Source organism: Aegilops tauschii, chromosome 7 (assembly GCF_002575655.3).
Source record: "Aegilops tauschii subsp. strangulata cultivar AL8/78 chromosome 7, Aet v6.0, whole genome shotgun sequence".
In the NCBI taxonomy this organism is placed as follows: Eukaryota; Viridiplantae; Streptophyta; class Magnoliopsida; order Poales; family Poaceae; genus Aegilops; species Aegilops tauschii.
This window is the reverse complement of record NC_053041.3, coordinates 109,557,087-109,583,453: the sequence shown is the minus strand read 5'-3', so window position 1 is coordinate 109,583,453 and position 26,367 is coordinate 109,557,087. Positions and strand designations below refer to the sequence as shown.

At 45.6% G+C, this 26,367-nt stretch overlaps 1 protein-coding gene across 1 annotated transcript; it reads right to left on the bottom strand.

The window, feature by feature from the left end:
• Positions 1 to 1,525: 1,525 nt before the first annotated feature.
• Positions 1,526 to 4,920, bottom strand: LOC109744679 (serine/arginine-rich splicing factor RSZ21A). The gene is made up of 6 exons (XM_020303832.4): positions 4,667 to 4,920; positions 4,350 to 4,456; positions 3,365 to 3,453; positions 2,813 to 3,053; positions 1,902 to 2,009; positions 1,526 to 1,808 (listed from the first exon to the last, which is right to left on the bottom strand). The coding sequence occupies exons 2-6, from the start codon at positions 4,436 to 4,438 to the stop codon at positions 1,787 to 1,789; spliced, it is 549 nt and encodes a 182-aa protein (XP_020159421.1). The 5' UTR covers positions 4,439 to 4,456; positions 4,667 to 4,920; the 3' UTR covers positions 1,526 to 1,786.
• Between the last annotated feature and the right edge of the window lie 21,447 nt (positions 4,921 to 26,367).

Here is a 26,367-nt window from a genome sequence, read left to right as displayed (position 1 = left end):
CTTCCCCGTTATTATAGTACGATGAACAGCTAAACGCCACCGATCAGCAGCGGATTTTTGTTGTGTGGCCGGAAAGCCGCGGCCCGCGGGTAGTGTAACTTGGACAGGCCGACCTACGCTACGCCACTCGTTCCCGGCGGCGTGGTCGCTCCGACAGCTCAGGCAGAGGGAGGCGGCCAAAGGTAACGAGACGATGCTCGCCCAGAAGCGTCCGCATCATCATGTCCATACCAGCTTTGTGAAAAGCAAAAGCGCACTCAAGGGTCAGAGGTTTCCCGCATAACATAACATGCAGCAGCCATTGATCAGACATAATTATCAATCCACAAGCATCTTGCACCCAATGTAAATCAAATGGGGCGATGGGCGGTGGCCACCCAGTGTGCCGTTGATCAGTTGACACATGAAGAGCGAAAGTGGCATGGCATGTTGAGACTCAAGTGTAAGAACAAACTAGGTTCCGAAACGTCAAGTTTACAAGTGCAAAATCAATTACTGGATGTTAAACCTATCGTCTTATTCTGACAGATGTGACATATTTGGCTCGGATGCTACCGACGATAGCGGAGAAAGCAGAATCCGGAGAAGGGGCTCTTTGTTCATCTTCTAGCAACGAACTTACGACACAGATTTAGTCTCTCCTAATGAGAGTTTGACAGTTCAAGCCAGCCAACCTACGCCACTCGTTTTTCATCTTTTGCACCCAAAAAAGTCCACATCCTTAGGGACTTATTTCATGCTGCAAGGAGGCCACCAAAGCATACCGACCAATATAGCCAAGGGAACATTCGCACAAATTGAAAAAAGAAAGCAGATCAAGGTCAAATAACATGTCTTGACACTTCAATGTCAGAACAATCTAGGATCTGAAAATTCAGGTTCACAAATGCAGGCTCAACCAAATTATTAGAATAAACCTATTGACCAATATGTTGCATCCAACAGCAGAGGAATGTGACTGGAAGATATAAGCTACCAAGGAGCTCAATCGTAGGCGCAGTGAAGAAAGCAGAATGTGGAGAAGATCAGCAGGCAGCATGTCAGGGATAAGTTGAGAACGAAGAGCATGAAGAACGACGCCAACTGCCAAACTCAGCACCGCAGTCTAGACAGGCTTACACCTCCTGCAATACTTACCCAGCTATAATTGCCCCTCAGATGACCTCATCACCTGGCATGGGGCACGGAGGTAAGGGTGCAGGCCATTCAACTAAATACCTTGCCGTCAGTCCCAGAGAAGCAAGCAGATGCAGCTTCTGGAGACTCATCCTACAAAGAAATTTGCGCTTCTAATACTTCCAGAAGCTGCATTTATCAGCACAATCAAACCTTACCAATTTGCAAAAGAAGAAATGTCGTTACTGCTTTTTGACGAGCAGCATCTTCAACGAAGTACACGCGACGCAGAGGGGTCGCCTGCAGGAACTAATACGCAGTTTGCATGGAGCAGGCGAGGGCGAGGGATGAACGAAGAGTGAAGAGCAAAACCATGTAGACATAACTCAAAGCCGAAGACGGCCGACGCTTTTAAGCAGTGCAGGACGATGCCTTTTTAACACACAAAAGAGAAGACAGCTGGTCTTAGTTAATGATACACCCAATCCATAAGTTTATCTAGAGATAAAATCAAACACAACCATAATAGGGCGGTAAAAGTTATGGGGAACTTAACCAAACTCAAGCAGTCGATGGCGGATGTTTCAAATGGGGGACAGGACACTGTTCATAGCTGACGGGTATAGAGCAATATTTGCAACAGAACACTCTCCAGACAGAACATACAGCTCTAGCTCCTGCTGCGGCGATACCTGGAACCATAAGAGTAACGATGCATTACATACAGTAGAAATCATTCAAGGTAAATCAGTACCTGCCAAAAAAATTACTGAGATATGCATTACCCGTTGCCATAGGCGGGAGATTCATCACGTCCACGGACTGGTGACCTGCTCACACTGCGCCCACGAGCCGGTGACACACTACGACGCCTTGGAGAGCGGCTGTAGCTTCTGTTTACAGAGCATATCTTTATTTATCAGATCTATTGTTCTTCATGTAATAATATAATATAGCTACAGATTTAGCATAAGAAGCAAATGTGACAAACAATAACAACAGATTTGGTATATAGGGCATTCTTTTTATGCGCTAAAACCTTCCAACTTTGACTACTCAAAAAAGCGAAAGTAGATGTAGATAAATGTCAATGTCAAACATAAGAAAATTGAGGAGCTTAATGTAGCCACAAGCTCAAGTAGTTCTGCACCAAAAATAGCAATCCCAAATTGTTCATACCTTCTCCAATGTAAATCTAGCAGTTGCACAATTGGCATCATTGAGCATACTTCACAAAGTACAAGAAAAACAAGAGAGCAAAGATAACCCAATTGCTATTCTTCCATGCAATTACAAACACCTTTTCCACGTCTACTACTCAACCATGAAGCGAGAAACGATACAGGAGGATTAACATCTAACAGGTAGAAATCAGAAGACAATGTCTGGAACTGCATGTAGCCTGTACCATAGCCACCCCCACAGCATATTTACACAACAATAACTAATGTCGCAATATAATTTTGAAACAAATCAGGGAACACTACGAGAAGTAGATTGCTCATCATGTCATCAAAGGGATCAAAATTGCAGAACAATAATATTGCTGCTAGTCACTAATCCTTTGCATGATCATGTGTGATAGTAATGAATCTACATATCAGCAAAGTATAACAGGAACTTTTTTTAAGTATATATGTTCGTAACATTAACAACTATTGTCTCAAAAGAAAAACATTAACAACTATTTGATTACCTTCTGCTATAGCTTGGACTCCTGCGGTATCTAGGGCTCCGACTGCGGCTACGGCTTCGACTCCTGCTGCGACGCCTTCCACTGCCTAGGCCCCCAGAACCAATCCTCAGACGGCATTCACGGGCAAAGTGACCAGACTCACCACACTCATAACACTTCATCTCAGATCCACCAGATCGATCACGACCACCACGGCCACTGCTGGCATTACGAGACAACTCAACTCTCCAACCATTCTTGCCTGCAGATGTAGAAGACAGGGTCATGAATATGCAAATGTGTCATTATGGCATAACAGAGCCAAAAGGAGTCATCAAATCCTAAGAAGTAAAAATAATATCATTGCAAAACTTGGAACAAGCTCAGTGAACAAAATCAAATGTCACAAAGACCCATGTGATATGATGGACATCTCTGTTAACTGAATAAAACAGCCTATGATCTAAAACTAACAAACGATGTTACAATATACCACAGAATAAGGAAGATTTCCATGTACATCTTTAATTGTATCTGATGGAGCACGTTCACACAAAAGCACCGGTCACATACCATCTAAATCTTTAATTGCATCCTGAGCATCCCTCCTGTCATCAAAATCAACAAATGCAAAACCAGGTGGCTTCCTTGCAACCCATACACTGCCACCACAAAATAAAATTAAGCAAACTGTATCAGCATCCAGCAAATTGTATCAGCACAGGCAGAAAGTAACAAATTTATTAATGCAAAACCAGGTGGCTTCCTTGCAACCCATACACTGCTACCACAAAATAAAAATAAGCAAACTGTATCAGCATCCAGCAAATTGTATCAGCACCCAGCAAATTGTATCAGCACAGGCAGAAAGTAACAAATTTATTAATGCAAAAGGTACACAACCATGCTTAGGTGATGTGTTTATCAAAAGCACGTCAAGAAAATAAGCAATTCTTGAAGTACTTCAGGGCTTGTCCCAGTGGGCTGGAATAGAAAATTCAGGTTCGGTAAATTGGCCACATATTTTGCTGTATAGTATAGTGCTTTAGCAAGACTATTAAAATATTTTGCACATGTATCCACCTCCAGTATATGCAGCTGATGACCAGATTACACAAGGTAGAGTTCACCGAGGGATGACCAGCCGTGCTAGAATACACCCATAGATTTATTTATTATGATAAACAAAATTGCATCCACAGATGGATACCAGAATTATAGAGCCATGTTACACGAACTGTGGCATGACAACAAAAATCTCCATCACAAAAATAATACTAGAAGATGGCCAAATCATGGATATAAGCAGCTATAATTCTAGAACCTGCATAATCCAAGCACCATTTGCTACCTGAAAACTCGATTGTAATTAAAGAAAAACATGCCAGTGCGCAAACTCATCTATCGGCGAAGCATTATATCGTCCCCTGAAAACTGTCGGCCGTTCCGCCATAGGTTATGGCTCATCCTCCACCCATGATTCTCACCGCGTAAACGTGCAATTCAAGCGGAGGCAGTGATAATCGCGGAGAATCCAGAACAAAGGCGGATGACTAACCTCCGGAGAACCCCGAACACGCGGAACTCGTCCTCGAGCTCCCGGGCCGTCACAGCAGGGTCCAGGCTCCCGACGTACACGCGCGCCATCGCAGCGGACCCCCCTGCCTGAAAACAACACCGAGAGCCATTAGATTTCACCGAAGCAGGCGAAAAATCGAACAGACCGTCGCAGCAATCGAGCAGAAAGCGGCAGATCTGGAGCTCGCGGCCGAGCCCGGGTTTGGGTGTCGACGCCGCGGGGACGAGCGAGCGGGGGAGATTAGATCTAGGGTTTGTGGGAGCTCGAGAGGGGCGGGAGCGGGGTCGGTCGCTCACCTTCTCCGGTCTGCCTGCAGGGACGCGACGCCGGCGGACGGCGGCCGCGGCGACGAGTGGTTGAGGAGGAGGAGGCGGACGGCGACGCGGCGAGTGGACGGGGAAGAAGCACGGCGACGCACGGGGTGATCGGGAGGGGAGGTGGGGGTGCGCGAGACGAAAGGGATATATTGCTGTTCGGGTTTGGGCGCTGGGCTCGCCTGCGCCGGATTCCTTCTGGAAACCACGGGCGCTTTCGTGCCACTGGGCTTGCCCTGGATTGGGCTATGAGCGGGAGGAGCAGAGAAGCTCCGCCAGAAAAGCCTCACCCGAATGGACCGGCCAATTCTACGGCCCGTTGACCCTGTTAAAAATGCTCATCTATTTCAAAATAAAAAATTCTCAAAAAATATATTTCAACATAAAAAAACGTGTCTATTATAAAATGACATATTTCAAAGAAGATGTCCATGCATGGAAATAGATGGTTGTGGCTTCCGAAAAGGTATTCGTATATCTCAAAAAGAAGTTCATTATTAATCAAACAAATGAAAGAAAATAGAAAATATGGGAAGTGGTGAAATAAAACAAGGGATTGAAAAAAGTGAGGATATAAAGGAAAATATCATAAAAATAAAGGGTGCAAAATGAAAAAGACATAAAACCTCCCACGTTTACTTGGTTGGGTCCATGCCGCTAGAGGCATACGAAGTGTCTTTGTATTTCCTGCAATAGGATTTGCAGCCTATGAACACGTGTGTTCTTATTAATAGAAAGTTACCATGGCAACTTCTATTGATATCAAGTAACACTTACACCGCTCACAAGGTTACTTGCAAGAAAATAGGGGGTCATAAAGGACCAAATATGTTTATGTTGGAAATATGCCCTAGAGGCAATAATAAATAGTTATTATTATATTTCTTTGTTCATGGTAATTGTCTATTATTCATGCTATAATTGTATTGTCCGGAAATCGTAATACATGTGTGAATACATAGACCACAACGTGTCCCTAGTAAGCCTCTAGTTGACTAGCTCGTTGATCAACAGATAGTCATGGTTTCCTGACTATGGACATTGGATGTCATTGATAACGGGATCACATCATTAGGAGAATGATGTGATAGACAAGACCCAATCCTAAGCATAGCATAAAAGATCGTGTAGTTTCGTTTGCTAGAGCTTTTCCAATGTCAAGTATCTTTTCCTTAGACCATGAGATCGTGCAACTCCCGGATACCGTAGGAGTGCTTTGGGTGTGCCAAACGTCACAACGTAACTGGGTGACTATAAAGGTGCACTACGGGTATCTCCGAAAGTGTCTGTTGGGTTGGCACGGATCGAGACTGGGATTTGTCACTCCGTGTGACGGAGAGGTATCTCTGGGTCCACTCGGTAATGCATCATCATAATGAGCTCTATGTGACTAAGGCGTTAGTCACGGGATCATGCATTGCGGTACGAGTAAAGAGACTTGCCGGTAACGAGATTGAACAAGGTATTGGGATACCGACGATCGAATCTCGGGCAAGTAACATACCGATTGATAAAGGGAATTGCATACGGGATTGATTGAATCCTCGACACCGTGGTTCATCCGATGAGATCGTCGTGGAACATGTGGGAGCCAACATGGGTATCCAGATCCCGCTGTTGGTTATTGACCGGAGAGGCGTCTCGGTCATGTCTGCATGTCTCCCGAACCCGTAGGGTCTACACACTTAAGGTTCGGTGATGCTAGGGTTGTAGAGATATGTGTATGCGGAAACCCGAAAGTTGTTCGGAGTCCCGGGTGAGATCCCGGATGTCACGAGAGGTTCCGGAATGGTCCGGAGGTGAAGAATTATATATAGGAAGTCAAGTTTCGGCCACCGGGAAAGTTTCGGGGGTTACCGGTATTGTACCGGGACCACCGGAAGGGTCCCGGGGGTCCACCGGGTGGGGCCACCTATCCCGGAGGGCCCCGTGGGCTGAAGTGGGAAGGGAACCAGCCCCTAGTGGGCTGGGCGCCCCCCATGGGCCTCCCCCCATGCGCCTAGGGTTGAGAACCCTAGGGTGGGGGGCTTCCCACTTGCCTTGGGGGGCAAGGCACCCCCCTTGGCCGCCGCCCCCCACCCTAGATGGGTTTGGCCGGCGCCCCCCCTCCCAAGGGGGCCTATATAAAGGGGGGGAGGGAGGGCAGCAACATCACAGCCTTGGGCGCCTCCCTCCTCCCCTGCTACACCTCTCCGTCTCGCAGAAGCTCGGCGAAGCCCTGCCGAGACCCGCTACATCCACCACCACGCCGTCGTGCTGCTGGATCTCCATCAACCTCTCCTTCCCCCTTGCTGGATCAAGAAGGAGGAGACGTCGCTGCACCGTACGTGTGTTGAACGCGGAGGTGCCGTCCGTTCGGCACTCGGTCATCGGTGATTTGGATCACGGCGAGTACGACTCCGTCATCCACGTTCATTGGAACGCTTCCGCTCGCGATCTACAAGGGTATGTAGATGCACTCCTTTCCCCTCGTTGCTAGTATACTCCATAGATGCATCTTGGTGAGCGTAGGAAAATTTTAAAATTATGCTACGATTCCCAACAGTGGCATCATGAGCCAGGCCTATGCGTAGTTACTATGCACGAGTAGAACACAAAGCAGTTGTGGGCGTTGAGTTTGCCAATTCTTCTTGCCGCTACTAGTCTTTTCTTGTTTCGGCGGCATTGTAGGATGAAGCGGCCCGGACCGACCTTACACGTACGCTTACGTGAGACAGGTTCCACCGATTGACATGCACTAGTTGCATAAGGTGGCTAGCGGGTGTCTGTCTCTCCTACTTTAATCGGAACGGATTCGATGAAAAGGGTCCTTATGAAGGGTAAATAGAAATTGGCAAATCACGTTGTGGTCATACGTAGGTAAGAAAACGTTCTTGCTAGAAACCTACAAACCACGTAAAAACTTGCAACAACAATTAGAGGACGTCTAACTTGTTTTTGCAGCAAGTGTTATGTGATGTGATATGGCCAGAAGATGTGATGAATGATATATGTGATGTATGAGATTGATCATATTCTTGTAATAGGAATCACGACTTGCATGTCGATGAGTATGACAACCGGCAGGAGCCATAGGAGTTGTCTTTATTATTTTGTATGACCTGCGTGCCATTGAATAACGCCATGTAAATTACTTTACTTTGTTGCTAAACGCGTTAGCCATAGAAGTAGAAGTAATCGTTGGCGTGACGACTTCATGAAGACACAATGATGGAGATCATGATGATGGAGATCATGGTGTCATGCCGGTGACGAAGATGATCATGGTGCCCCGAAGATGGAGATCAAAGGAGCATAATGATATTGGCCATATCATGTCACTATTTGATTGCATGTGATGTTTATCATGTTTTTGCATCTTATTTGCTTAGAACGACGGTAGTAAGTAAGATGATCCCTTATAATAATTTCAAGAAAGTGTTCACCCTAACTGTGCACCGTTGCGAAGGTTCGTTATTTCGAAGCACCACGTGATGATCGGGTGTGATAGATTCTAACGTTCGAATACAACGGGTGTTGACGAGCCTAGCATGTACAGACATGGCCTCGGAACGCACGCAATACACTTAGGTTGACTTGACGAGCCTAGCATGTACAGACATGGCCTCGGAACACGGAGGACCGAAAGGTCGAGCATGAGTCGTATAGAAGATACGATCAACATGGAGATGTTCACCGATCTTGACTAGTCCGTCTCACGTGATGATCGGACACGGCCTAGTTAAATTCGGATCATGTATCACTTAGATGACTAGAGGGATGTCTATCTGAGTGGGAGTTCATTAAATAATTTGATTAGATGAACTTAATTATCATGAACTTAGTCTAAAATCTTTACACTATGTCTTGTAGATCAAATGGCCAACGTTGTCCTCAATTTCAACGCGTTCCTAGAGAAAACCAAGCTGAAAGATGATGGCAGCAACTATACGGACTGGGTCCGGAACCTGAGGATCATCCTCATAGTAGCCAAGAAAGATTATGTCCTAGAAGCACCGCTAGGTGAAGCACCAATCCCACAAAACCAAGACGTTATGAACGCTTGGCAGCAGCGTGCTGATGATTACTCCCTCGTTCAGTGCGGCATGCTTTACAGCTTAGAACCGGGTCTCCAAAAGCGTTTTGAGAAACATGGAGCATATGAGATGTTCGAGGAGCTGAAATTGGTTTTCCAAGCTCATGCCCGGGTCGAGAGATATGATGTCTCCGACAAGTTCTTCAGCTGTAAAATGGAGGAGAATAGTTCTGTTAGTGAGCACATACTCAGAATGTCTGGGTTGCACAACTGCTTGACTCAGCTGGGAGTTAATCTCCCGGATGACGCGGTCATTGACAGAATCCTTCAGTCGCTTCCACCAAGCTTCAAGAGCTTTGTGATGAACTACAATATGCAGGGGATGGAAAAGACCATTCCTGAGGTATATTCAATGCTGAAATCAGCAGAGGTGGAGATCAGAAAAGAACATCAAGTGTTGATGGTGAATAAAACCACTAAGTTCAAGAAGGGCAAGGGTAAGAAGAACTTCAAGAAGGACGGCAAGGGAGTTGCCGCGCCCGGTAAACCAGTTACTGGGAAGAAGTCAAAGAATGGACCCAAGCCTGAAACTGAGTGCTTTTATTGCAAGGGAAGTGGTCACTGGAAGCGGAACTGCCCCAAATACTTAGCGGAAAAGAAGGCCGGCAACACCAAAGGTATATGTGATATACATGTAATTGATGTGTACCTTACCAGTACTCGTAGTAGCTCCTGGGTATTTGATACCGGTGCGGTTGCTCATATTTGTAACTCAAAACAGGAACTACGGAATAAACGGAGACTGGCGAAGGACGAGGTGACGATGCGCGTCGGGAATGGTTCCAAGGTCGACGTGATCGCCGTCGGCGCGCTACCTCTGCATCTACCTACGGGATTAGTTTTAAACCTTAATAATTGTTATTTAGTGCCAGCTTTGAGCATGAACATTGTATCTGGATCTCGTTTAATTCGAGATGGCTACTCATTTAAATCCGAGAATAATGGTTGTTCTATTTATTTGAGAGATATGTTTTATGGTCATGCCCCGCTGGTCAATGGTTTATTTTTGATGAATCTCGAACGTGATGTCACACATGTTCATAGTGTGAATACCAAAAGATGTAAAGTTGATAACGATAGTCCCACATACTTGTGGCACTGCCGCCTTGGTCACATTGGTGTCAAGCGCATGAAGAAGCTCCATGCAGATGGACTTTTGGAGTCTCTTGATTACGAATCATTTGACACGTGCGAACCATGCCTCATGGGTAAGATGACCAAGACTCCGTTCTCCGGAACAATGGAGCGAGCAACCAACTTATTGGAAATCATACATACCGATGTGTGCGGTCCAATGAGTGTTGAGGCTCGCGGAGGATATCGTTATGTTCTCACTCTCACTGATGACTTAAGTAGATATGGGTATGTCTACCTAATGAAACACAAGTCTGAAACCTTTGAAAAGTTCAAGGAATTTCAGAGTGAGGTTGAGAATCAACGTGACAGGAGAATAAAATTCTTACGATCAGATCGTGGTGGAGAATATTTAAGTCATGAGTTTGGTGCACACTTAAGGAAATGTGGAATAGTTTCACAACTCACGCCGCCTGGAACACCTCAGAGAAATGGTGTGTCCGAACGTCGTAATCGCACTCTATTGGATATGGTGCGATCTATGATGTCTCTTACCGATTTACCGCTCTCATTTTGGGGTTATGCTTTAGAGACTGCCGCATTCACTTTAAATAGGGCTCCGTCGAAATCCGTTGAGACGACACCGTATGAATTATGGTTTGGGAAGAAACCTAAGCTGTCGTTTCTAAAAGTTTGGGGATGCGATGCTTATGTCAAGAAACTTCAACCTGAAAAGCTCGAATCCAAGTCGGAAAAATGCGTCTTCATAGGATACCCTAAGGAAACTATTGGGTATACCTTCTACCTCAGATCCGAAGGCAAGATCTTCGTTGCAAAGAACGGGTCCTTTCTGGAGAAGGAGTTTCTCTCGAAAGAATTGAGTGGGAGGAAAGTGGAACTTGATGAGGTGATAGTCACCCCTTCCGAACCGAAAAGTAGCGCAGCGCGGGAAAATGTTCCTGTGGTGCCTACACCGACTGGGGAGGAAGTTAATGATGATGATCATGAAGCTTCAGATCAAGTTACTGAACTTCGTAGGTCCACAAGGACACGTTCCACACCAGAGTGGTACGGCAACCCTGTCCTGGAAATCATGTTGTTAGACAACGGTGAACCTTCGAACTATGAAGAAGCGATGGGGGGCCCGGATTCCGACAAATGGCTAGAAGCCATGAAATCCGAGATAGGATCCATGTATGAAAACGAAGTATGGACTTTGACTGACTTGCCCGATGATCGGCGAGCCATAGAAAACAAATGGATCTTTAAGAAGAAGACAAACGTGGATGGTAATGTGACCATCTATAAGGCTCGACTTGTCGCTAAGGGTTATCGACAAGTTCAAGGCGTTGACTACGATGAGACTTTCTCACCCGTAGCGAAGCTGAAGTCCGTCCGAATCATGTTAGCAATTGCCGCATACTATGATTATGAGATATGGCAGATGGATGTCAAAACGGCATTCCTTAGCGGCTTCCTTAAGGAAGAGTTGTATATGATGCAGCCGGAAGGTTTTGTCGATCCTAAGAATGCTAACAAAGTATGCAAGCTCCAACGCTCAATCTATGGGCTGGTGCAAGCATCTCGGAGTTGGAACATTCGCTTTGATGAGATGATCAAAGCGTTTGGGTTTACACAGACTTATGGAGAATCCTGTGTTTACAAGAAAGTGAGTGGGAGCTCTGTAGCATTTCTCATATTATATGTGGATGACATATTATTGATGGGAAATGATATAGAATTCTTGGAAAGTATAAAGGCCTATTTGAATAAGTGTTTTTCAATGAAGGACCTTGGAGAAGCTGCTTATATATTAGGCATCAAGATCTATAGAGATAGATCAAGACGCCTCATTGGTCTTTCACAAAGTACATACCTTGACAAGATATTGAAGAAGTTCAATATGGATCAGTCCAAGAAGGGGTTCTTGCCTGTATTGCAAGGTGTGCAATTGAGCACAGCTCAATGCCCGACCACGGCAGAAGATAGAGAAAAGATGAGTGTCATCCCCTATGCCTCGGCCATAGGGTCTATTATGTATGCCATGCTGTGTACCAGACCTGATGTAAACCTTGCCGTGAGTTTGGTAGGAAGGTACCAAAGTAATCCCGGCATGGAACACTGGACAGCGGTCAAGAATATCCTGAAGTACCTGAAAAGGACTAAGGATATGTTTCTCGTTTATGGAGGTGACGAAGAGCTCGTCGTAAAGGGTTACGTCGACGCTAGCTTCGACACAGATCGGGATGACTCGAAGTCACAAACCGGATACGTGTATATTTTGAATGGAGGAGCAGTAAGCTGGTGCAGTTGCAAGCAAAGCGTGGTGGCGGGATCTACATGTGAAGCGGAGTACATGGCAGCCTCGGAGGCAGCACAGGAAGCAGTCTGGATGAAGGAGTTCATTGCCGACCTAGGGATGATTCCCAATGCGTCGGGCCCGATGACTCTCTTCTGTGACAACACTGGAGCCATTGCCCTTGCGAAGGAGCCCAGGTTTCACAGGAAGACCAGGCATATCAAGCGTCGCTTCAACTCCATTCGTGAAAGTGTTCAAAATGGAGACATAGATATTTGTAAAGTACATACGGACCTGAATGTAGCAGATCTGTTGACTAAACCTCTCCCTAGAGCAAAACATGATCAACACCAGGACGCAATGGGTGTTCGATTCATCACAATGTAACTAGATTATTGACTCTAGTGCAAGTGGGAGACTGTTGGAAATATGCCCTAGAGGCAATAATAAATAGTTATTATTATATTTCTTTGTTCATGGTAATTGTCTATTATTCATGCTATAATTGTATTGTCTGGAAATCGTAATACATGTGTGAATACATAGACCACAACGTGTCCCTAGTAAGCCTCTAGTTGACTAGCTCGTTGATCAACAGATAGTCATGGTTTCCTGACTATGGACATTGGATGTCATTGATAACGGGATCACATCATTAGGAGAATGATGTGATGGACAAGACCCAATCCTAAGCATAGCATAAAAGATCGTGTAGTTTCGTTTGCTAGAGCTTTTCCAATGTCAAGTATCTTTTCCTTCGACCATGAGATCGTGCAACTCCCGGATACCGTAGGAGTGCTTTGGGTGTGCCAAACGTCACAACGTAACTGGGTGACTATAAAGGTGCACTACGGGTATCTCCGAAAGTGTCTGTTGGGTTGGCACGGATCGAGACTGGGATTTGTCACTCCGTGTGACGGAGAGGTATCTCTGGGCCCACTCGGTAATGCATCATCATAATGAGCTCTATGTGACTAAGGCGTTAGTCACGGGATCATGCATTGCGGTACGAGTAAAGAGACTTGCCGGTAACGAGATTGAACAAGGTATTGGGATACCGACGATCGAATCTCGGGCAAGTAACATACCGATTGATAAAGGGAATTGCATACGGGATTGATTGAATCCTCGACACCGTGGTTCATCCGATGAGATCGTCGTGGAACATGTGGGAGCCAACATGGGTATCCAGATCCCGCTGTTGGTTATTGACCGGAGAGGCGTCTCGGTCATGTCTGCATGTCTCCCGAACCCGTAGGGTCTACACACTTAAGGTTCGGTGATGCTAGGGTTGTAGAGATATGTGTATGCGGAAACCCGAAAGTTGTTCGGAGTCCCGGGTGAGATCCCGGATGTCACGAGAGGTTCCGGAATGGTCCGGAGGTGAAGAATTATATATAGGAAGTCAAGTTTCGGCCACCGGGAAAGTTTCGGGGGTTACCGGTATTGTACCGGGACCACCGGAAGGGTCCCGGGGGTCCACCGGGTGGGGCCACCTATCCTGGAGGGCCCCGTGGGCTGAAGTGGGAAGGGAACCAGCCCCTAGTGGGCTGGGCGCCCCCCCATGGGCCTCCCCCCATGCGCCTAGGGTTGAGAACCCTAGGGTGGGGGGCTTCCCACTTGCCTTGGGGGGCAAGGCACCCCCCTTGGCCGCCGCCCCCCACCCTAGATGGGTTTGGCCGGCGCCCCCCCTCCCAAGGGGGCCTATATAAAGGGGGGGAGGGAGGGCAGCAACATCACAGCCTTGGGCGCCTCCCTCCTCCCCTGCTACACCTCTCCGTCTCGCAGAAGCTCGGCGAAGCCCTGCCGAGACCCGCTACATCCACCACCACGCCGTCGTGCTGCTGGATCTCCATCAACCTCTCCTTCCCCCTTGCTGGATCAAGAAGGAGGAGACGTCGCTGCATCGTATGTGTGTTGAACGCGGAGGTGCCGTCCGTTCGGCACTCGGTCATCGGTGATTTGGATCACGGCGAGTACGACTCCGTCATCCACGTTCATTGGAACGCTTCCGCTCGCGATCTACAAGGGTATGTAGATGCACTCCTTTCCCCTCGTTGCTAGTATACTCCATAGATGCATCTTGGTGAGCGTAGGAAAATTTTAAAATTATGCTACGATTCCCAACAGTTTACAATAGGGTTGAATAGGCAACTACACATTTTTACCTTTCTTGGTTGATTTTGGTGATCATGGGATTGTGGTTCTCTTAAACACGCAACAAGTGGATCACCTTTTATGACAAGATAAACAAGGTATCTAGCAAGAAGCATGGGAACATGATAACTACAAAGTCAGAGACAAACGTATGTCCCCAAGTTCGCGCTCTTGAAACGGGTGCTAATCTCTTTTAGAGAGGCGGGAGCCTAACAAAGCACTTCATGACACAAAAGGATTGTCTTCTTTTTGTTGATCTCAGCCAAAAAATGCTCGAGCTCAGTCACTAAGTGGTAGACTTTAAGGAAGCCTTTGAATCTTCACAAAGTAACCCGGATAACGATGCCCAAATTTGGAAGCTGTCGGGCAACACCATTCAGCATGTTAAATCCCCAAGAGTAACATGCAATGTGATGACCTCAAAGGGGATTCAAAATTAGCTTCGTTGAATCATTGATTGGGGTTCTCTTTCTTTTCTTTCAATGGCACAAATGATTTGGGGCATGGGGGGGAGTTTCTCAAGCTTTTGTGGGTCAATAATAGTTGAGTCTGCATGTGTGTATGTGTGTTTCACCGCCTCAACCCGTACCCCTTTGTGAAGGAAGGGGTGGCTTATATGTGGCCCACTCAAAAATTTGCATGCTATATTTCATGTGACATGCTTCGGAGCCTCCGAGATGTTGCCACACAAACCTCTAGGCAAGTCCATAGTATACTGGACCCATCAGAGTCCCACCCCGAACTGCCATTTGGAGACCCAGGCCTCTCAGAGTTCTAGACCTCCAAGTGAGTCCACTAGCTCTTGTACTCATGTGAAGCTCCATCCGGGGCCTCTGCTTGTGTCCTTTGGGTCACATAAAGAAACTTAACGTACTTGGGATTCTCATCTATTTTCCTTAAAGGGTTTTTATCTTCATCAGGGGCGTCTTCCACATTTTATCTATTTTCCCTAAAGACTTGGAGCATCCATATCCACATCAGCCATCTGGACCTGTTGGTTTCTGCTCTCCACTCTTTTATAAGCATATTTTGCGATTGCCTCCAACATCGCCTATATGTATGTGTGTGCTAAGGGCTATTTTTATTCAATTAGTGATATAAAATTGTCAACAAACTATTTCAATTACACTAGCAATAGATTTTAAGGGCCTACTACATTAAAAGGATTTTCGTATAAATCTTGAAGAACTGGAATCATTAGAAATTTTCCTATTTGTTTTTAGCAAAAATGAGTTCTTTGATTTGTGTGACCGCATCCCATAATTTTTCCCCTATGAATTCTTTGGCACTACATTTTATATGAATGTTTTCATTCGCTCAAACCACCTGGAAACAATCCTCCCGTTCCGCTTGTGATGTAGTTAAATAAACCAAAATCTTAAAATATTCAAAATGATTTCCCCTTTTAGAAGGATTTCACATTATTCCTAACTCTAGTTTTTAGAATCTTACAAATCAAAGTGACGCAGTGTCTTTGCCATCAGTATCAGTGCTAGTCCAACTACCTCATCCGTGTTTATGAGTGATGCACCGAAAGTCCAAATATATAAAGGTATTTGAGAGCTGCAAGGTTGTCCTACGACTACAGGAATGCATATTTAAACACTGGAAATATGTTAATCGAGTCACCAGAGGCTTTATCCGTACAACACAAGCTTTGATCCACACATGTGCCCTATTGGTTTACCACCGCAACTTTGGTAATATGTTTGCAAAATACCTCCTCAAAAAGCATGTCTTCTAATTTCATGGCTCTTCCATTGTCGCTACATTGGTTGATATTATGCTTCGATTTACTAAAAAAAATATGTCTCCCTTAGCACACCCACAAAATTAATGGCGACGAGTATAACATGAATACGCAGAGCATGCAAGAGTGGGTGAATAGCGAGGGAGCATGAGTTGTCGGATATGTAAGACTGGAACCCTATAAAAGACCGGGTACGAGGCGAGGCGAGGGGTAGGAAAGGGAGAGGGTGCGGCTGCCTGACAATGCATATGGATCGAGGGAGTGCATAGTTTTTGCTCGAACGAGAATGAGGGACACATCCGCATATTTCAGACGGGTTTTTCGGTTGGCTTTTTTGTGCGCTGTCTGCGGGGTCGTGAGAGGTTGAGGCGAGGAAAGCCTTGGAAAAACGAAAGCGGGAGGTGGGTTAGGTTCAAGGAATATCGACGGAGGGGGGAGGCTAATCGACCCAGAGGTGGGAGGACAGGGATCAGGTGACATGCACCTTTGCATGTCACCGTGTGCCTTGCGGTCCGAATTCAAATTTAAACATTGCGAAAAAATCTGAAAAATATCATGCATGTTCACAACACATATTAAGATAACCCCTAAAAAATTCAGATCAAAATTCGAAACATACATCGAGAAGCAAAAAAAAAAGAAACTCAGATGTGAATAGTATACAGAGAACCATTCGCAACTATTCATGACAGATTTCTCTTTTTTGCTTCTCGATATATGTTTCGAATTTTGATCTGAATTTTTTAGGGGTTATCTTAATATGTGCTGTGAACATGCATAATTTTTTTCAGATTTTTTCGTAATGTTTAAATTTGAATTCGGGCCGCAAGGCACACGGTGACATGCAAAGATGCATGTCACCTGATCTCTGTCCGAGGTGGGATGACAGGACGAAACGACGTACGTATACACCTTTAATAATAGAGTTTTTTTGCATGGCTTCAATAATAGAGATAGATAGGTATATAGTGTATATCTCTAACACACCTTAAAATGGAGTATTTTGTACTTATATGTGACACCCCGATTCAATCGTACACAAATCATACACGCAAACGTGTATGATCAAGATCAGGGACTCACAGGAAGATATCACAACACAACTCTAAAAATAAATAAGTCATACACGCATCATAATACAAGCCAGGGGCCTCGAGGGCTCGACTACAAGTGCTCGATCATAGATGAGTCAGAGGAAGCAACAATATCTGAGTACAGACATAAGTTAAACAAGTTTGCCTTAAGAAGGCTAGCACAAAAGTAACAACGATCGAAAAGGCAAGGCCTCCTACCTGGGACCTGCTAACTACTCCTCGAAGCCAAACTCCACGTAGAAACATCCTCGGGATCCTCTGGCTCCTGGACTCCATCATCTAGTTGCGAAATCCGAGAAAAATGGAAAAGGGGGAAAAGAGGGAGCAAAGCAACCGTGAGTACTCTCCAAAGTACTCGCAAGCAAGGATCTACATTACATATGCATGGGTGTCTGTGTAAAGGGGCAATATCGGTGGACTGAACTACAGAATGCCAGAATAAGAGGGGGATAGCTAGTCCCGTCGAAGACTACGCTTCTGGCAGCCTCCATCTTGCAGCATGTAGAAGAGAGTAGATGGTAAGTTCACCAAGTATAATCGCATAGCATAAACCTACCCGGCGATCCTCCCCTCGTCGCCCTGTGTGAGAGCGATCACCGGGTTATATCTGGCACTTGGAAGGGTGTGTTTTATTAAGTATCCGGTTCTAGTTGTCATAAGGTCAAGGTACAACTCCAGATCGTCCTGTTACCGAGGATCACGGCTATTCGAATAGAAAAACTTCCCTACAGGGGTGCACCACATTACCCAACACGCTCGATCCCTTTGGCCGGACACACTTTCCTGGGTCATGCCCGGCCTCGGAAGATCAACACGTCGCAGCCCCACCTAGGCACAACAGAGAGGTTAGCACGCCGGTCTAAATCCTGTGCGCGCAGGGGTCTGGGCCCATCGCCCATTGCCCACCTGCACGTTGCGAGGGCGGCCGGAAGCAGACCTAGCCTCCCTAATACAAGAGCAGGCGTTCCAGTACAATCCGGCACGCGCCGCTCAGTCGCTGACGTCAAGAAGGCTTCGGCTGATACCACGACGTCGAGTGCCCATAACTGTTCCCGCGTAGTTGGTTAGTGCGTATAGGCCAGTGGCCAGACTCAGATCAAATACCAAGATCTCGTTAAACGTGTTATTTTGAAGTAACCGCGGACGTCGACCATGGCCAGGCCCACCTCTCACCTAGGTGGTCTCAACCTGCCCTGACGGTCCGCCACAAAGTAACAGTTGGGGGCCGTCGGGAACTCAGGCCCACCACTATCTGGATGGAGCCACCTGTCCTTTCAGCCCCCACAACGGAATCACTTGCGGGTACTCTACGAGCCGACCCGACTTTAGTCACCACCATGTATCATATATAGTATGTATGTAAGTACATACCCGTGATCACCTCCCGAGTGATCACGGCCCGATAGTATAGCATGGCAGACGGACAAGAATGTAGGGCCACTGATGATAAACTAGCATCCTATACTCAGCATTTAGGATTGCAGGTAAGGGTAACAAGTGTAGCAACAATGACAGGCTATGCAGCAGAATAGGATTAACCGAAAGCAGTAACATGCTACACTACTCTAATGCAAGCAATACAGAGAAGGAATAGGCAAAATCTGGTGATCAAGGGGGGGGGGGCTTGCCTGGTTGCTCTGGCAAGAAGGAGGGGTCGTCGTCGATGTAGTCGATCAAGGGGGTATCGGCGGCGGTCTCGAGGTCTACCGGAAAGAAGTAACGGAGGGGGAACACAAATAAATAATAGGGCAATCAAAGCAACACAAAGCATAACATGGCAATACGCGGTGCTAGGGGTGATCTAACGCAGTAGTAGGCAATACCGGCGAAGGGGGGAAACATCCGAGAAAGTATTCCCGGTATTAGGCATTTTTGGACAGACGGACCGGAGGGGGGACGGTTGCATGTTCGCTATGCTAGGGACGTGTGGCGGACGAACGGACTGCGTATTCGGATTCGTCTCGTCGTTCTGAGCAATTTTCATGTACAAAGTATTTTCATCCGAGTTATGATTTATTTTATATTAATTTTCAAAGTTTTAACAATATTCTGGAATTATTTAATTCGAAAATTTAAATAGAAAATCTTTTGTCACAAGGGGCTCTACTAGACTGTGTGTATGGTAGTGGGGCCACTGGTCAACAGAGGGTTTGTAGCCCACATGTAATAGGAACATTAGTAACTAGGTATTAAAGTAACAGGGTCCTACATGTCATTGATTGGCCTTTTAACTAAAAGGGTTTTAGTGCATGAGACGACCTGTCATGGACAGGTTAGGCTGAACTAAAACCTAACTAAGCTAATTAGCACTAAGCAATTTGGATAGGGTCGGCCACATCTCCAGAGAGCTAGTCAGCCTTTTTGGCTGGGCTGCACGCTTACACAGGAGGGCGCCGGTGGCCTTGTGTAGCAGCAGCAACAGGTAGCAGGGGCATCAACCAGCAGCAGCGCAACAGGGGAACATGGGCTGCCAAGGCAGTGGAGCAGAGAGCATCGGCAACACATAGTAGCAGCAGTAGTAAGCAGAGCAGCAATAGCAGGAGCTGCAGCGGCAAGCAGAAGCAGTGCAGCAGCAACGGCGGTAGGCAGAGCAGGGGCCGTGGGCGGCTGCGGGGGCGCGCCTTGGACGCAGCCAGGGCGAGCGACGGCGAGCGCCGGAGGCGGCGGACGCGCGCAGAAGGGCGTGGTGCAGCGGCAAGGTGCGACGGATGCAGGGCTGTGGTGGCGCCAGGGGCTCGCGAGCACAAAGCGCTGGATGCGGCGACGACGAACACGGGTTTGATCGGGCGCGACGCTATAGCTCAAAATCGAGCGAACCTAGAGGCTAGTCTGCATCTACATGGGCACGGGAGCACTCCCGTGTGCCTAGCTGGCTCTGGGACGGCCTGTAGCTGATGTCTACTACGCAACCTTCTTCTTGTAGACGTTGTTGGGCCTCCGAGTGCAGAGGTTTGTAGGACAGTAGCAAATTTCCCTCAAGTGGATGACCTAAGGTTTATCAATCCGTGGGAGGCGTAGGATGAGTCTCTCTCAAACAACCCTGCAACCAAATAACAAAGAGTCTCTTGTGTCCCCAACACACCCAATACAATGGTAAATTGTATAGGTGCACTACTTCGGCGAAGAGATGGTGATACAAGTGCAATATGGATGGTAGATATATGTTTTTGTAATCTGAAAATATAAAAACAACAAGGTAACTAATGATAAAAGTGAGCACAAACGGTATTGCAATGCTAGGAAACAAGGCTTAGGGTTCATACTTTCACTAGTGCAAGTTCTCTCAACAATAATAACATAATTGGATCATATAAATATCCCTCAACATGCAACAAAGAGTCACTCCAAAGTCACTAATAGCGGAGAACAAACGAAGAGATTATTGTAGGGTACAAAACCACCTCAAAGTTATTCTTTCTGATCGATTTATTCAAGAGTCCGTAGTAAAATAACACGAAGCTATTCTTTCCGTTCGATCTATCATAGAGTTTGTACTAGAATAACACCTTAAGACACAAATCAACTAAAACCCTAATGTCACCTAGATACTCCAATGTCACCTCAAGTATCCGTGGGTATGATTATACGATATGCATCACACAATCTCAGATTCATCTATTCAACCAACACAAAGAACTTCAAAGAGTGCCCCAAAGTTTCTACCGGTGAGTCAAGACGAAAACGTGTGCCAACCCCTATGCATAGATTCCCAAGGTCACGGAACCCGCAAGTTGATCACCAAAACATACATCAAGTGAATCACGTGATATCCCATTGTCACCACAGATAAGCACATGCAAGACATAATCAAGTGTTCTCAAATCCTTAAAGACTCAATCCGATAAGATAACTTCAAAGGGAAAACTCAATCCATTCACTACAAAAAAATACACTTCCGTGATGATACGTGTTTGTCACAGTAGGTCGCGTTTTTTGTCATGCACGTACATCCATGACAAATTTATGATAGAATCAAGATAGTCATACCTGTGCTGTCGTAGAAGTGTTCCATGACATTACCAAAATTATCATCACGGAAGTGTCCACTTCCATGACGATAAATCGCGCGTTACAGAAGTGCTTTCGTCAAGGGTGACCGACACGTGGCATCCACCGTAACGGAACGCCGTTAAGCTATCGGGTCGGGTTTTGGATTCGATAACCCGTTAACAGCCCCGACCAATGGGGATTTTCCACGTGTAAAATCATCATTGGCTGGAGGAAACACGTGTCGGCTCATCGTTGGGACAGATGTCATCCACTCATTGGACAGAAGGCGCCTATGATACATCGGCACGTGGCACGGCCCAACAGAGGCCCATTCCTGTGAAAAGGCCGGCCCGTTTGACTTGGTCAAAAGGTGGCGGTCCGGCCCATGGAAAGCTTGTTAACGGCCTGTTCGCATATAGCCCAGTTACAGCCCGCTAACCCAAGGCCCGTTACGCCCTATCTGAATTAGGCCCAGTAGCGTCATCTGGGCCATCCAATATGATTCCAGCCCGTTTTCACTTCTGGCCCATGTATGGCCCATGACGTCTTTCGGCCCATATGAGGCCCTATGTAACTCTTGGCCTATTAACGGCCCGTGGTGAAACTGGCCCGTAATGAACAGTGTATCACTTTACACCCATTAACGGCCCGTGGTGAAACTGGCCCGTAATGAACAGTGTATCACTTTATACCCATTAACGGCTCGTTATTCCGTTGGGCCGTTTCCAGCCCATGTTATCTTTCGGCCTTCTCAAAGCCCATTTATTCTTGGGCTCATTTCCAGCATTCGTTTACTTACGCCCCGTTACTGTCATTTTCTGCTTGTGGGCCAAATTCAGCCCGTGGTTACAGTCGGCCCGTTTGTGGTCCATTAATACGTTGGGCCGTTTTCATAGCGTCATCAAATACGGCCTATTAACGATGGCCCGTTATGGTCGGCCCATGAACGGACGATTCCAACTCTAGCCCGTTTACGGCCATAATGCGGTCTGTTTGGCCCATGTTTGGCCAATCGATCATATGGCCCGTATAAGGCCCATTGATGATACGACCCGTAGAAGGCCCATTGATGATACGGCCCATAGAAGGCCCATTGTTTCTACGGCCCGTAGAAGGCCCATTGTTTCTACGGCCAGTAGGAGGCCCAGTGTCACTACAGTAAATATTAGCCCATGGTTATTGTGGCCTAGTTTTAAAAAAAATAGGTTATTGCAGCCACTAGCTAACCGCGGAAAAAGAACTTCAATTACTACAAGCAAACAAATAAACAAGACAACAAGGAAATAAATAAGCAAGCAACTAACGCTAGGCTATCACGGCTATTACACATATTACATCCACTGGGCATCAAAGTTTGCCACCAGTGCAAATATAGGGAACAAAGCAGCATATCATATACACTGGTTGTCAAAGTTGGCGACCAGCGCAAATAAACGCCGCAGCAAAACAAATCCAGAACTGAAACCACTTCAGAAGATCTCAAGAAACAATATCCTGGGTACCCATAATGCTGGCAAGATGCTTAGCAAGCTTATTAACTTTCTCTTGTTTGGCGCTTAAATCCTCCAGCGCTTGTTGTTGCACCAGAAAATATGCATCTGAATTCTGCAGGGACTTCCTCAGTCCTTCAGCTTCCTGTCGCAGCACATCTGATCGATGTCTTTCAACTTGAAGTTGAGACTCAAGAAGACGAACTGATTCAGGCAGCGAGTTCGAAGAGCTTGTGCCAGCAGTAGTGGCCAGTAACTCGAACACTACATCAAGATAGGACTTTTGGGTTCCCTCACTATCGTCAAGATAGTTTTTATCATCTTTCTTGGAGACCAACAGGGATGTCTCACTATCTTGAACCTTATCTGCATTACTTCCTTTACCATTGGATAACGCGGTACTGTTCTCCAATATTTTGTCCGCATTCTAAAAGAGAAACAAGCAGACACATCACATGTTTACCATGTTGTATATGAAACTCATTTTGGTAAATGAGTTCAGTAGTAAAGTGGACAGGATAACAGCATGAAACAAACATATATCTATGTACCATGGTCACTTTATGGTCTATATCATTCTAGTTTTTGTTGCCAAATCAAGATAGAGACACAGTTCAAATAATATTTGTTCAAGACAAAGCAGAATAGACAGAATATAAGTGTGGGTAACTATAGAGCAATAACAACACTTGTAATGTGCATGACATGAGAACGTAACTGTTTATTCAATTGAAACTGAAATCAACATAGAGCAGGTTACAACAGCAAACCAGTTAAAGAAACAGGTTTAAAACATACATGTTGCGCCATTGGAGTTTCAATTCCATCCTTCAAATTTGAAAATAGTTGGTATGAGTAAATACAGTAATGCAAGAGCAAATGAGTATGAACCATAGCTACAGAACCTGACCTGAGAACAAATCTTCTTCTCCTTTAAGCGTTGTGTTGGGATTCGGAGTGGTGGTCCTCGTGCTTTGGGCACTGCAGTTCCCTTACTAACTGCTCGTGTTTGGGTGCTCTGTGGTGGAGACGGTGCTGTGTCAACTGGAACTGGGTTACTATCTGCCGGGGTTGGGGTTAGAAGGGGTGTAGCTGGTTCTCTATCCAACTGGGTAGGGGTACAATCTGCGAGAGTATGGGTTATGTGTGGTGGATCTGGTCCTTGGGCAAGTACAACCGTGGTTCTATCTGCATCAACTGGTAGCACTATCTTTTCTGAAGACCGTGTTGTTACTCCCTTAGATACTGCCATCACGCTCTCCAATTCAAATGGCTGATAAACAAGAAAAGTAATTGAAAGTATAGACATTGTATGATAGACAGGTGCAATGGATAGTGGGGAATAAAAGAGGGCATGAAATAATTCGTATTTATGTTGTCTAACCAAACAGGATAGCATGACACAATTTCACATATATGATGGCTAACTAAACAGGATAGCATGACACAATTTCACATTATGATGGCTAACTAAAAAAGATGGAAAGACATAGTTCAAAATATGAGACTATGTAAACAGGATGACATGACATAACTATATAATGTGTTTATTAAATAGGTTGGCATGCCATAATTCACATACATTCACGGATAGAATGCCATAATTCAAAATATGATGACTGTAAACACTAAACAGGATGAGATGATATAACTATATGATGTCTTTATTAAATGGGTTGCCATGCCATAATTCAGATACATGATGTGTATGTACTATGTAAACATGATGGCATGATATAATTCAAATATATGATTTATATAGTAAGCAAGTAAGCAGATGGCAATCCATATATGATGTAAAAACTAAGCAATGCAAGACAACATGCATGACATGGGTAATATAACCCTTCCAAGTTTGAGCATAGACCTCAGGGGGGAAATAGGACTGGTCATCAGTCTCTGAATCCTCCTCTGAGGAGCTCTCTGTAACCAGCAAGATGTCTGCTTCAGCAGGTAGCATTGTCTGCTCTGAATACCTTGTTTTCACTCCAGATACTTCCATCACCGCTTCAAATGGCTGATGCACACGAAGAGTAGTTGAATATACAAACGTTGTCGACAAATGGAACACGTAATACAAAAAAATGATAGCATGATATAATTCACATACATGATGATTGGCTAGACAACATGGCATTGCATAATTCACATATATAATGCCTTTGCAACAAGATAGCATTGTATAATTCACATATATAATGTCTTGCAACAAGATGGCAATGCATAATTCACATATATGGTAATTAGACACTGAACATGTGGCATTCACACAAAGCATGTCTAAACTAATCAAATGACATAGCAATGCGAGACACCATACGCATGATATGAGCAACATAACCCTGCCAAGTTAGAGCATACACCTCGGAGGGGGGGGGGGGGAATAGGACTGGTCATCTGTCTCTGAATCCTCCTCTGAGGAGCTATCCGTAACCAGCGAGATATGCGCTTCGTCAGATAGCATAGTCTGCTCTGAAGACCTTGTTTTCAGTCCAGAATTTGCCATCACCGTGTCAAATGGCTGATGCACACGAAGAGCAGTTGAATGTACTAACATTGTTGACAAATGTAATATGTAACAAAAAAAAGGATGGCCTGATATAATTTACATATAAGATGACTGGCTAAGCAGGATGGCATTGCAAAATTCACATATATGATGCCTGGCTAAACAAGACGGCGTTGCATAATTCACATAAACGATGAATAAACTAAACAGATGGCATTCGCACAAAGGATGTCTAAACTAAGCAGATGACATATTTGATGTATAAAGTAAGCAATGCAAGACACCATATGCATGATATAACCAACATCAGCATGCCAAGTTAGAGCGAAGACTTCAGGGGGGTAAATAGGAGTTGTCTTCTCCTTCTGAATCCCCCTCAGAACAGATATCTTCCTCTCGGTTACAATCCGAAATGCGTGGAGGGGGGGTTGCCTTTGCGCCTACCATGGAGCGACGTCGGCATGAAATTTTATTGCCACGCAAGGCTCGTCTCTTTTGCTCTACATGTTCAGTTCCATTGTTTACAATAACTGTCATGCATAGGAATAAAACATAGTGAGATTATGTAAGGAGTGCATGCAGAAATCCAGAGTGATGGTAGCAACCTGTGGATAGACCCAAAACCAATAATAGCAGGCAGATAATGGCTTCAGTTAAAAAATACAGATAATGGCTTCTTTACTGTTTGTTTCCCACCCAACATGAAACTCATAGTAGACACCGGAGATTAACCAGATAGTAGATAGATACTATTGATGATATGTACCCCACAACCATTTAAAAACTCAAGTTTGACCATTAGTTTGGAGCTGACTCAGAGTCTAATCGGTGAACAGGACGATAAAGTAGCATGTAATATTAAGCGATGCATAACGTAAGCAGACACGAAAGAGTGCGACCTCTCTTGCGGACCCGTGTAGTCCTCGAGGTCATCTGCTCGGTTGATGATGGTAATGCAGTTTTCATGGCTGCCAGCGGCGTGGAAGAAGATCTGAGGCGGCGAAAGACAGTCTGGAGGCCGGATCCCTGCTGTGCTGGACCCTTCTGTCGTTGGAGCAGCTGAGCTGGGGTGGACGACGGCGCAACAGGAGTGGGACAAACCACGCAAGGTTTTCTTTGACAACTATCTGTAAGAGAAGTAATTCTGTAAGGGCTCGTTTGAATTGGAGGATTCCAACAGTGCAGGGATAGGAAATAGACAGGAATAGGATAGGAATGCACGTGCAAAACAGAGAATTTAAAAAC